Source organism: Canis lupus, chromosome 12 (genome assembly GCF_048164855.1).
Source record: "Canis lupus baileyi chromosome 12, mCanLup2.hap1, whole genome shotgun sequence".
Lineage (NCBI taxonomy): Eukaryota > Metazoa > Chordata > Mammalia > Carnivora > Canidae > Canis > Canis lupus.
The window spans coordinates 35535017-35548563 of NC_132849.1; the positions used below are offsets into that span (position 1 = coordinate 35535017).

General features: G+C 36.1%; 1 protein-coding gene across 5 annotated transcripts in view; it reads left to right on the top strand.

The window, feature by feature from the left end:
- Nucleotides 1–13547, top strand: part of HEATR5B (HEAT repeat containing 5B) — a 99747-nt gene that overhangs the window by 43651 nt on the left and 42549 nt on the right. For all 5 annotated transcript variants that reach the window (XR_012004519.1, XM_072770502.1, XM_072770505.1 and 2 more), the window contains exons 20-22: nt 1930–2119; nt 4388–4557; nt 10625–10769. Coding sequence is in view for 4 of the 5 variants with exons in the window: in XM_072770502.1 (XP_072626603.1) it covers nt 1930–2119; nt 4388–4557; nt 10625–10769 (505 nt within the window). In the remaining variant the exon portion in view is untranslated. The remainder of the gene's footprint in view (nt 1–1929; nt 2120–4387; nt 4558–10624; nt 10770–13547) is intronic.

Genomic DNA, 13547 nt, shown 5'->3' on the forward strand with positions numbered 1-13547 from the left:
ATTTTGTTCTTTTTTAAATTTGTATTTGATAGGAAAACTTCCTCCAACAATAATAAACTTGAATGGTATCCTTTTTGAATCCTTGCATATTTAAAACATGGCTTTATTTGCCTCCACAGTTGAATGATATTTTAGTTGGGTATACTATTTCTGGCACACAGTCTTTTTCTTTTATTATTCATGAATGTTCCAGGATTTTCTGTGTTGCACATAAAGGCTAATGGTAGCTTTTTTTTTTTTTAATTACATTTCAGTAAATATTAACATCTCAAATTTTAATCATTTATCTATGAAAACTTTTAGTTCTTTAGGGGATAAAAGGCAGTACATAAGCCAGTAATCAAAGTAACTGATGTATAAATAACTGTGTTTAAGGTTCTTCTGCAGTGTGGCTTTGAGTATCCAGAAATAAGACTTTATTGGTGAATTCATTTCTTTTAAACAATGCATTCCCTTCACACTTTCAAAAGACAATGGCTTATGTGATAAACTTCTGAGTTAGTGGATACTTAAAGATATCACAGCAATCTTTATTCCCATTCTTTTTGTTGCTTTTGCTAAGAAACTTATCTGAAATATGTATGCATGTCTGTAACCTTATATTTTTGTTTGGCAGTGTGTAAGAATTTTTCTACCTGTGAAGTTCATCAAATTCTATATAAATTTATCTTTTTCTCTTTTTGAAACTAGTATCATTCATATATTAGATCTTGTCTTTTTTCCTCATTATTTTTATTTTTTGTTATTTTCACTCAGTATTACAGGATAATCCTCCATTTGATCCTCAAGATAGTGATTTTGGTTTTTAACAATACCTATTTTTTTTCCCAGTTTTCCATTGCATATTTAATATAAATTGTGGGTTTTTTAAAAAACGCTTCTAGAATCTCCCTTGTACTTATATTGCCTAAAAAATTCGTATTATAGTTTTATTAAAGAAATTTTTATTTCTTACATGTATTTTTTATTATTTATTTTTTAAGGTAATCTCTACACCCAATGTGGGGCTTGAACTCAGAACCCTGAAATCAAATATTACATGCTCTACTGACTGAGCCAGCTAGCACCTCTGTTTCTTACATTTAATCATTTTCTCCAGAATGTTTGCTCTAGTCTTCCTCCCTCAAGTTGCTATATCCCTATTACTTTTTGCTAACTCTTATTCTGTACATATCTGTCCAAGCCAGGTTGCTGAGTTCTCTAGGATTATAGATTGAGTTGAGATGTAGTAGTAGAAGTTGAGATGTGGATTTTTTTAATCTTATGTTGGCAAGTTGAGATCTCTTTGTCCTCAGCCCTGTAGTATAGCTTTCCTTTTGAGCAGCAGAAATAAAAGGTAAGTTCTTTTACAGCTGGATGTAGGCAGTTTAAAGGATATTTAATTTTCTCAGGCCTGTGCTGATTACAGTATGCTGTTCTGGGATTAGTTTTGTAAATACTATTAACCAATAAGATTACTTTGTGCTTAGTAGGCATTAATAGGGGCCTGAAATGGTTCAATGCAGTTGAAGAGCTGATATGTGAATATCACTGCTGTAGAAATGTATCTGAGTACAGAACATTGTCATGGTCATTCTATTTTAGGTTCATTTTTTAGCAAAACTCTACAGGCAATAAAAATATATTTGTCCATAAGCATCCACTAAATAGAATGCTTATTATATAAGTCATGGTCCTTTGAATCTATGAAATATATGTACATTATAATAGAAGAAAATGAGTTTATCATTGAAATTTTATTTGACCCTCAAAGCCATGCTGCAGAGAAACATAAACATAACATTTGTACATCAGTTGCTTTGGTTAAAGTATTTTTAGATCATCGACTAAAAAGTAAGATGTTAGTATTTATTAAAATGTAAGTTAAAAAGCCAATTCAGTGTACTCTAATTATTCCTTACAACTAAATAAAATTATATTTCTTTCCAGACATGGTCTCTTCATTCACTTGCTCTAATAGTGGATTCTAGTGGCCCAATGTATCGTGGATACGTGGAACCTACATTATCTCTAGTTCTTACCTTGCTGTTAACAGTTCCACCTTCACATACGGAAGTTCATCAGTGTTTGGGTAGATGCTTGGGTGCCATAATAACTACTGTTGGCCCTGAGCTACAAGGTGAGTAAATTCATCTTAGATTAAAGGAACTAGACATTGCTATCTTTCAATTTCCTGAATGTCACTATCATGTTGCTTAATGAAAACTTGTAATACTAATAATAATTACTGTGTATTGAATGCTTGTTATATACCAAAGGCCTTCAACTCTACTTCTTTTTTAAATTAATTAATTTATTTATTTGAGGGGGGGGGAGTGAGTGCAAGCAAGGGAAGCAGCAGAGAGAGGAGAGGCAGACTCCCAGCTGAGCAGGGAGCCCAACCTGGGGCTTGATCTCATGACCCCAGGATTATGACCTGAGCCAAAATAGATGCTTGACCAACTGAATCACCCAGGCGCCCCTTAACTCTTCTTTTTATATATGCTATTTTATTTAATCCCTACAACATATTATAACTGACTGTTGTTTGAAGTTTTGAGCAGAGAAGGACTTCCTTTTTTATTTTTATTTTTTAAGATTTTATTCATTTATTGAAGAGAGATTGCAAGTGAGAGAGTGCAGACAAGGGAAGCAGAGAGGGAGAGGGAGAAGCAGACTCCCCACTGAGCCAGGAACTCTATGTAGGGCTTGATCTCAAGACCCTGAGATCATGACCTGACCAGAAGGCAGTGGCTTAACCGACTGAGCCAGCCAGGTGCCCCCGCCTTTTTTCTTTTTCCTTTTTTAATTTTTTTGGGGACAGAGAGAGAGAACGAGAACTTGGAGGGGCAAAGGGAGAGAGAGAAAATCTTTAGCAGGCTCTGTGCCCAACGTGGGGCTCAGTCTCACAACCCTAAGATCATGACCTGAGCCAAAATCAAGAGTTGGAGGCTTAACCAACTTGAGTCATCTAGGCGCCCCTAGAGAAAGCCTTTCTAAATTAAGTTTTACCTGGAGCCCCATGAAGATGAAGATGAAAGTGGAATTCCTTTGTCCTGGAGTACCCTCCACTTCTCTTCATGAACTTCTGCTTCACTGTTTTTTTGAACTCTAAGGATCAGGAGCATAGTTTGAAAACTCACTGCTAAGGGAGATAATATTATATAATTTTTCTGTGAGGAACCAAGCTCAGAGAAGATAAGTAACTTGTGAAGAGTTACTTAACTGAGTGGCAGATTTATGATCCTGAGGCCATATCCTAACCACACAATTCCACTGATATAATTTTACTAAAGGTTGAGTGAAACACAGAATGCAGAAAATTACTGTGAATTTATCCTGAATATATCATCCATTTTCAGAGTTTTCCTTTTTTCCCCTATCATTTAGTAAAGGCTTTCAGTGCGTCAGGATTTTTATACGTGTGTCATTTAAATCTGACAGCATCCTGAGATAGGTGCATCTCTCCATTTTACACATTTTACTCTAAGGCTGGGAGAGGTTAAGAGCTTTGCTACAGTTTTGTATAGCTTGTGAGTAGTTCAGAGCCAGAGGTGAAGCCCAGGTCAATTTCCTTTGCATGCCTTCATAACCACTGTGTTGTGTTGTCTCCATCTGGACAAATATTTTAAAGAAGAAAGAAGTCAAAAATGAAAAGATCTTAATGAAGAATGCTAGGAATTGGAAAATATGTGATTTAGACATGTCTTTCTCTTGCACTCCGTGTTCTCTTTGAAAAAGTTGATAATTCTTTCATCCAGTGTTATCCTAAGAATATGAACAGAATAAATACCTAAACATAGGTACTTACCAAGTGCTTTCTGATGCAATAATGATCAGACAATATGTATTTCAAACTAGAATGTGACTCTATGTGACTATGATTTTCTTGTTTGGCATTATATGTATATAAAATTATTTTATTTTACACTGGTAAAAATTTTAAATCACTTATGTTAGACAAAACATTTTTTATACAGGCAGTATATAATACTACTATTATTTTTCCTATCTCTGTAAAAGCTTTTCATTAATCTTCTTAACAAAATAGAATTTGAAGTTATTAAATAATATAGTTATAATATTGGCTGAACAGAGAAACAGAGAATGAGGAATCTTCTGGCTCTTTCAAATAAAACAGTGATGGGTTTAAAAGACAATATAGTTTCCTAGGGAATATATATATAAACCTGACCAAATCTGGGAGGGATATATTATCATCATCCATATACAATCATGTTTTGAAATCATTTCTGTGGACTTTGCAGACTATTTGTCTTGAAAACAATCTGAATAGTGATCAGAAATGGTTTATTTAGAAGATATGGGTTATTTAGAAGATAATTTTTTTCTAGGAATATTTTCTGTAATACTAATAATAGTATTTTACATTTTATTTTGCTGCCAGGGAATGGAGCAACAATTTCCACCATTCGTTCTTCTTGTTTGGTGGGTTGTGCAATAACCCAGGACCATTCAGATTCTCTTGTTCAGGCGGCTGCCATATCTTGCCTTCAGCAACTTCACATGTTTGCACCACGACATGTCAATCTGTCTAGTCTTGTTCCTAGCTTGTGTGTAAGTATAAGCTGCTTCATTCATTGATTTATTTAGGAAACCCCAAATTTGTTTCCTAAAAGATTAAACTAGACCAAAACAAAAAATGATAAGTTTCCTGGATTGTGCATTCTAGAGTTTCACCTTCAAGAGTCATTTATGACTGTTCATTTTATGTACTGGTTTCCTTTTTCACCTTTTAAGAAGTATTTGGTGAACTGTTTATTTCTTGGCTAAGAATGCATTCATGTTTTTAGTCTTTCCCGTTCAGAATTTTATCTCCTCAGATTTGATCAGTGATTTCTGAGGGTTACAGTTTTTAATTTGTTCACTTAAAAAGTACTTATTGAGAGCTAGCTACATGTCACATGCCATGCAATGTATTGGGAATATATTTATAGATGAGGCAAGACAAAGCTTCTGCCATCCTGAAATTTGTAGTTTACAAGGGGACATGGTCAATAATAATTATTTATAAATAAGTGCTAAGAAAAGATAAATAAATAAATAAATAAAGTGCTAGAAAAGGCTATAGGAAAACATGTAACAGGGGAGCCTTTCAGAATCCAGGCATTCATAAAAGATGTCCCTGAAGAAATGATTATTGAAGGTGTGATCTGCAGGATAAATAAGAATTAGTTGGGGGAGAAAGCATGACATTTCAAGAGACAGCATTTATTTTTAGGCAGAGGGAAAAATATGTGAAAGGACCCCAAAGGGGAGATATGTGATAGATTTGAGAAACCGTTTAGGTGGTGTGGTTTAGGCCGAGAGATGGGGGAGTGGGGCCTGGGCACAAAATGAAGCTGGACACTTAGCCAGGTGAGAGATCACATAGACTATCTAGATGTATTAAAATTTTGGGCTTAATGACTTTGAGAATTATGGTGGTCTAGGAGGGAGATGATAATGACTTGCTCTATGTTGGCAGCAATGGAAATAGGGAAAAATAAATAGAATTGAGCAATATTTAAGAGAAAGAATCAGTGTAATCTATTGATTATTTGGCCATAAGGAAAAGGGAGAAGGATGTAATCCAGGTTCCTGACTTGAATATAGTGTGATTTCCTGAGATTGGTAACACTGGAATAGGAGGAGATTGGGACGAGTAGGTATCATTAATTCAGTTTTAGCCATCTGGTTAGTTTCATGGCCTGGAGCTCAGAAAAGAGAAATTTGTTGGAAAGGTAAATTTGGGAGGCATAAGAATTTAAATGGGAAATAAAGACAGGAATAGTTAAAATCACTAGGGGAAAAGTGATCAATGAGAAACCCACATATAAAATTTAGGAAAAGAAATAGATTCAGGAAAAATATGAAGCTATCTAAGAGATTAAAGGAAAAATACTTTGTAGTGTTAACAGTAGCCAAGTGGAGTAGAGGCATAGTCAGCTATATCACATATTGTTGAGAGATGAAGATGAGAGCTATAATGTGTCCTTTGACTTTTGTCACATGATGTCTTTAACAAGAGTTCATCTAGCAGAATGGTTACAAAATGGAAACCCAGATGGGCTAACAATGGGATGCAAATAGAAACTTCATTCTAAAGTTGACATTAGGGGTACCTAAGTGGCTCAGTGGTTGAGTGCTTGCCTTCAGCCCAGGGTGTGATCCTGGAGTCCCAGGATCGAGTCCCACATTGGGCTCCCTGCACGGAGCCTGCTTCTCTCTCTGCCTATGTCTCTGCCTCTCTCTCTCTGTCTCTCTCACTAGTAAAATAAAATCTTAAAAAAAAATAAAGTTGACTTTATAGGAGAGGACTAAGGGCCACATGTCAAAGGGGTGATGTGGTCAGGTGATACTTTTTCTCCTACGGTAGTGAGAAGTGAGAGTTTAAATGCTGAGCAGATGAGGGACACCTGGGTGACTCAGTGGTTGAGCATCTGCCTTCACCTCAGGGCATGATCTCGGTGTCCTGGGATCCAGTCCCACATTGGGCTCCTGCAGGGAGCCTGCTTCTCCCTCTGCCTGTGTCTCTCCCTCTCTCTCTGTGTCTCTCATGAATAAATACATACATACATACATACATACATACATACATACATACATGCTGAGAAGATGGAACCAGTAGGGTGAAAGAGTTTAAGGTGTGGGGCAGAGAATGGGTAACCCTCCAAAGTTTCTGATAGGATAGAGTTTCCAGGGCACAAGTAAGAGAATGTCTCCCCCAGTGCAACATGAAGAAACGGGAAGAGGATGAGTGTAGATAGAGGTGAGGTTTTGGATTTGGTGGTTGGAAGTTGGGGGGGCTATCATCTAATAACTTGTATCTTCTTGATCAACTAAAAGGGAAGGTAAGTTTTATGAGTGAGGGAGCAAAGAAGAAGGCCAGAAGTTTGAGGTGAATAGAATGTAGGAAATTGAACTAACTGGAAAAATAGAAGATTCTGTGGTAATACTAAGAGTTCAGCTGAGGGTAATGACCCTTTTGCTCCATTGTGTGATTCATGATGCTAGCAGTTCACCTTTAAAGATTTTTCTCCAGCACTTATAACCAACCTTTGAGCAGCCAGATACTTTGATACATTCATAGTTGAACTTTGGCCGAGTAGATTCAATTAAATGACAGCAGGATGAAAGAAATAAGGATGTTAAGATAGTGCTACAATAATGCATTACGAGGTCTCCTTTGGATATAAGAGGAAAGCAAAGACAGCAGGAGGCTGATATATAGGGAGAAAGAAAGGCACTGTAGATGTAACCATGGGAGGATATTGCTCACGTAAAGGGAGGAGAAGGTTATCCAGGATAGGGTGAAGGAACTGAAAGGCTGACATATTAGATGTTAGATCTGATGTGGTATATTTTACTTATGCAACAAGATTTTATCTTGTTTCACCATAGACCAGGGAAAACTGAACCAGTCCTAGACCATCAAAGAATCTGATTCTTTGAATCAGAATCTGATTGTGCTGCAGGGCAGAAACCAGATGCACATGAAATGTGTACAAAAAACATCCACAAACAAAATAGTTGATTAATAGTTTACACCTGATTGCATTCTACAACAAGATATGTAGCATCCTGCCCAAAACCATGGTCTAATGCCTAATCTCTGAGGGCATAGATGACATATCTTGAGCAAGTTGGCTCTACATGATCAAACTGTTATATGATACAGCCTAGATAACTGACAAATGTGATGAAAATATAGACACTCTTCAGGCTGTCTGGTTCCTCTCTACATTTTTTTTTTCTCCTTAAATATAATTATACTATGGAGGTTGACCTTATGAGATGGAACACATTTAAGAGGATCTGGTAAAGTAATAATGTGAATTTCTTTATTTCAGTGGAGGTTGTCAATTAACCATAGGCTACACAATGAGCTTCCTGTGTATTAACACAAGATAATACCTCAAAATTTATTTCCTTATTAGCAGGACACCAAGGGTTTTGTTACAAGGCATGTTGGAGTAGTAAGATTACAAGTAGTTGGTTGGAAGGACATGGCATGGCTGGATAGAGATGAGAAAGGGGGACTTTCACAGGGTTGTCTTGTTTCCACATTGCCAAAAGCCCCCGTGCTATCTCTGTTGCCAGATCTTTTCACAGTGAAAAATAGTCCACCCATGGGTTCATTCAAATTAGTGGAATCAGTTCAGATTTTTATAAATTTCTTGTTCATTTGTAATCAGTCATTGCCAGCAGAATGTCAGTGTTATGTAAAACCACATGTATACTTAACACAAATGAAATGCAATTTTTTCAGCAAATGTATTGAGAGGGGAGTTTTACCATAGTAATCTTTAAATTATATAAAAGATTTAAAATTTGTGTTATGTAAGAACTATTCAAAATATGTTTTTGAAAGAATAACCACCTATCTGAGTTATTGTTATTTCCCTCTTGGCAAGCAACTGTTTTTTTTTTTTTTTTTAAGAGAGAAAGAGTATGTGTGTGTGTGTGTGTGTACGCACACACACTCATGAGTGGGGTGGGTGAGAGGGGCAGAGAGAGAGGTGTAAAGAGTATCTTAAGCAGGCCCTGTGCCCATCAACCCTGAGGTCATGACCTGAGCAGAAATCAAGAGTCAGACCCTTAACCAACTGAGCCACTCAGGTACCCTAGCAACTGCTTTTCATATCATGTAACCACAGTTATGAGTTCTCCTGTCCGAATAGAAGTATTCCACACATAGGCATTTTTGTCATCTGGGATAATTGTAGAAAATGTCAGTTACAGCAGGGGTGTCCAGGGTGAGATGTGTATATGGTGGGCACAACAAGGGATAGCAAGGTGACATACAGTGTAAAGTAACAGGCATTTTTTAAGGAAGGTAGAGGTCTATTTTGTATTTTGTGGCTTTTACAAAATGCCAAGGGAGAGTTTTACAAACAAATATGTCTTTACTTTTACCTGGTTTACAGTGACTGTAACACATCATCAATTGTAATTTACATGTCTAATGTTAGAGATGTTAAAATGGAAAACAAAATATGCCTCAGAATCATTAAAATGGATTTTTTGGAAAGAGTAAACAGAAATTATTTTTTTTCCTCTTTGGCACTGCCAGTCAATATTTGTTGCGTGTATTTTCTTACCTACAATTCTTTTTTTTTTGTTTTTTTCTTTTTTTTTCAAAATAAAAAAAAATTTTTTTGAGGAAACTATGTCCAACGTGGGGCTTGAACTCACAACCCCAAGATCAAGAATTACATGCTTCACCAACTAAGCCAGCCAGACACCCCTCTTAGCTACAATTCTATTTAGTTGCAACTAAATTAAATTTTTATGGTATTCTGTTTTATATATATTTGGTCATTTGATTCTTACCACAGTTACATAAGATAGAGCAGATATTGTTCTCATTGTACACATAAAAAGGCAGAAACTCTGAGAGTCTAAATGACTTGTTCTTCCCATCTCATATGACCATGCTTAAGATTTCTAATTACAGGATATTTAAAAGTTCCAAAATGTCTTCATTTTAAGGAAATTGAGTGAATAAAGCATTTTATTGAAAAAAAAAAAACTGTCAGGTTTTCTCCCCTTATAGATACAGATTTAGATATATTTAATACTTGATATAAATTTTATGGTCTATGAATTTTATGCAAATACATGTTGAATTACAAATGCTATATTGGTAGCATAAAAATACTATTCAGCATTGTGAAGAGGTGCTGTATTCTGTATAGTTATTACCCCCCTACACTATTTCTGGATGAGATTTTTTTTCTAAAATATATTTCTTAACTCCTTGCTTAAAAGGCAAGCACATGGAACATAATTTAGTATTTTCTTGATGAATCAGATTTATAGTAATAATGATAATAGCTAACATATATTGAGCAAATAACATTTCTCAATCACTGTCCTAAGCAAAATACTGGCATTAACTTATTTTATTTTCACTATATTCCTACAAAGAATTACTCTCCACATTTGCCTGTGGGCAAACAAGGCACAGAGAGGTTAAGTAATTTGCCTAAGGTCACACAGGAGTCAGGGACAACCAAGATTCAAACCCAGTCTAGCAAGTAGAGCTTGAGGTCTTAATCATCTTATTGTGCTGTGTCTTATACTTCACTTCATGTATTAAAGTGTACTACATTGATTCTTTCAGGAACTTTTGAGATTAAAAACAATTCTATTCCAAAAGGGCCCATTTTGGAATTCTTTCCAGGTGTTTATGTTTGCTTGATTTTATTTTTTTATTTAAATAAATACCCTTCTTTTCCTTCAATTCATGCTGTGTGCCCTACCTCCTAACTTTCCATTGGCTGTATATAACCTCCATGCACTTAAAAAAAATTTAGATGATAATATTTAGTAGGACCATATTGAGTAAAATGAGATGTGCACGAGATCCTTCTAGATTTTTATGTAAGTATATTATATGATTTATAGTGACCAGGTCTTGGGACAGTTATTTTGGCCACTAAAATATTCCTTATATACTTCATTGATTATTTTTCCAAAAGTACATCGTTTGGCTATATGTTTAACAACTGATGTATTAACTGATATATTCTGTTGTTAAATGAAGAGCCTCTTTACAAGTAAGGTGTTAATACATATTCATTAGGCAAATGAAATTCCAATTTTTTAAAGAAATTGTCTAATATGCTATGGTTTACAGGTTCATTTATGTAGCTCCCATTTGCTACTTCGCCGAGCAGCTGTGGCTTGTCTCCGGCAGCTTGCACAAAGGGAAGCAGCTGAAGTATGTGAATATGCCATGAGCCTAGCAAAAAATGCAGGTGATAAGGAAAATGCTGGTACTAGTAAGTTACTTTATCAGTCAATATTCTTTTTGTTTAAATACTTTAAGATTTCAAATACATATTGCTCTTTAACATTTTTTCTTTGAAGTATGGTCAGTCTTCTTATTTTAGGTAAAATAAAACCATTATCACTTTGAAAATTCCCGTATAATTTTCTTGGTTATTTTACACCTTTTACCTTTTTTAAGGTTTGGAGCTAAAAAAAAAAAAAAAAAACTAAATATCATTTAATATCAAGATACTTGTGCCATCCCTTCATGATGATTTACCTATATAATGGATAACTAACCCTAAGGATATTACTTTGTATCACTAATAGACTTCTGGAAAGAGAAGTTGTCTATTTTGGGGGTACCTGAAAGCTTCCAGTCTCTGATGCTAGGTGACCCTTTGTGATGTAGTTTTTCCTCAAGAAGGTAAGGCTAGAGTAACCAATAAAACAAAAATGTCAGTAAGTGTTTGGGTAGCAAAAGGTAGATCTTTGCTTTCTCCAGTTTTTAATGCGTTTTGGGAGGAATTCAACCAAAGCTTGAATTTCATAGCTGGCATTTTGGTCTCTAGGGATAGGTTGCTCACGCACTTTTCAGACCTTAACTGACAGATATTTTCCCTATTGTGAGAAAATTTTTACTTGTAAGAGCTTTCTAATGCATAGAAGTTGCTTAAGAACTGAGAAGCAAGATACTAAAATAACTTCAATTTTTTGCATAGTATAAGAGCTCTATTAACAAATATACTGTATTGTAGAATGTAGAAAGAAGTTGTTTATATAGTAGACATTATTGTTTTTAAAAGAGAAAACATAGCACCAAAGATAATTCTACAATTCTCAATACATATAAAATTTTAAAACTTATACATGTCAGTCACCATAATCAAAATTGAAAGACAAACTAAGAGGGGAAAATATTTGTAAAATATATTTATTAATTTATTTTATTCATTGAAATGTGCAAATTTATATTTTAATGTTCTTAAAGCTTAAAAGCTTAGTGTGTTGGAGTTCCTAAGACTACCCTGAGGTTTGATGATGCAGGAGGAGGACTTAGCATATAGTCATGCTTATGGCTATGATTTATTACAGCAATTCAATACAAAGCAAAATTTGCAGAGGGAAAAGGCACTTGGCATGAAGTCTGGAGCAAACCAGGCACAGATTTCCAAGGCCCACACCCCCATGAAGTCTCACAGAAGCTGCTCGACTCCCCAGCAATGAGTCATGAACAGCGTATATGAAATGTCTACCAGGGCAGCTTGTCAGGGGCCCAGTGCCCAAGGTTTTTATTGAGTGCTTGTTTACTAGGCATGTTCTGCCTCGCATGTTCCAAAAGTCCAGACATTTGAAGGCAAGTAGGTATTCAGCATGAACCATACTGTTTGTACAAATAGCTTAGGCATAGTGAGCTATTTTGACCAGGAAATGGTGGGAACTGTCCTGAAACCCAGTTCTCTGGGATGCTGGCTGAGGCCTAATCTGAATATCAGGCCGTATAAGACATCTCAGGTCTGCTATATTAACTATCTTCTGCATCTATAGAAATTATGAGAGAATAAGAAACAGGTTTCATCAAAGAAGAAATGTTGGGGCGCCTGGGTGGCTTGGCGGTTGGACATCTGCCTTTGGCTCAGGGTATAGTCCCAGGGTCCCAGGATCGGGTCCCACATCAGGCTCCCTGCATGGAGCCTGCTTCTCCTCCCTCTGTACCTCTGCCTCTCTCTCCCTCTCTCTCTCTCTCTCTCTCTCTCTCTCTCTCCCCCTCTCCCTCTCTCCCTCTCTCCCTCTCTCCCTCTCCCTCTCTCTCTCTCTCTGTGTGTGTATCTCATGAATAAATAAGATCTTAAAAAAAAATAGAAATATCAACATATGAATATTTTCAACCTCCAGTGACTAAATAATTGCAAGTCAATACAATCGTAAGATAGCATTTTTCTTCTATAAACTTGACCAAATTAAAAATAATCATTTTAGGGATGCCTGGGTGGCTTAGCGGTTGAGTGTCTGCCTTTGGCTTAGGGCGTGAACCCCAGGGTCCTGGGATTGCGTCCTGCATTAGGCTCCCTTCAGGGAGCCTGCTTCTCCCTCTGCCTATGTCTCTGCCTCTCTCTGTGTGTCTCTCATGAATAAATAAATAAAATCTTAAAAAAAAAGAAAATAATAATTATAACCAGCACTGGGAGAGGTATGGATAAAAGAAAACTGTCTTATACTGCTGGTAGAAAGAAATGTAAAGTCATACAAATTTTCTGATTTGTCAGTATTTTTTGTCAGTTTACCCTTTGACCTAGCGATTCCTCTTTTAGGAATTCATCTTCAATGATCAGTGTTTTCTCTCTCTCCCCCTCCCCTTTTGGATCATGACTTGATCCAAAACCAAGAGTCAGATGCTTAACTGACTGACAACCCAGGCACCCTCAATGTTCTCTTAATTCAGTGGTTTGCATGTAGCTATGAAAATTCATGTTGTAGGAATCTAATTCCTGATGTGGCAACATATTCACTACCAGCTGCTAAGTGAAAAATAGGCCTCTGCGCCTAATTTCTTGCTAATGTTTTCTTTCCTTGGAACCTTTTCTTTTGACTTTTCCTGCTATCAGTATTCCTCTCATTGTGGCTGTTTTCTGCAAACTTCCCCTTATTTTGCCTTTAGAGTGACTCAACTAAAAGAACCACTTTCAGTTTACATCCCTTTGTCTTACACTTTTCAAGGTTCAAAGGGCTTTAGAACTTGGAGCCTCCTAGTAATTCTTCTTAAGGTTACCAGTTGTACAGCTTCTGGT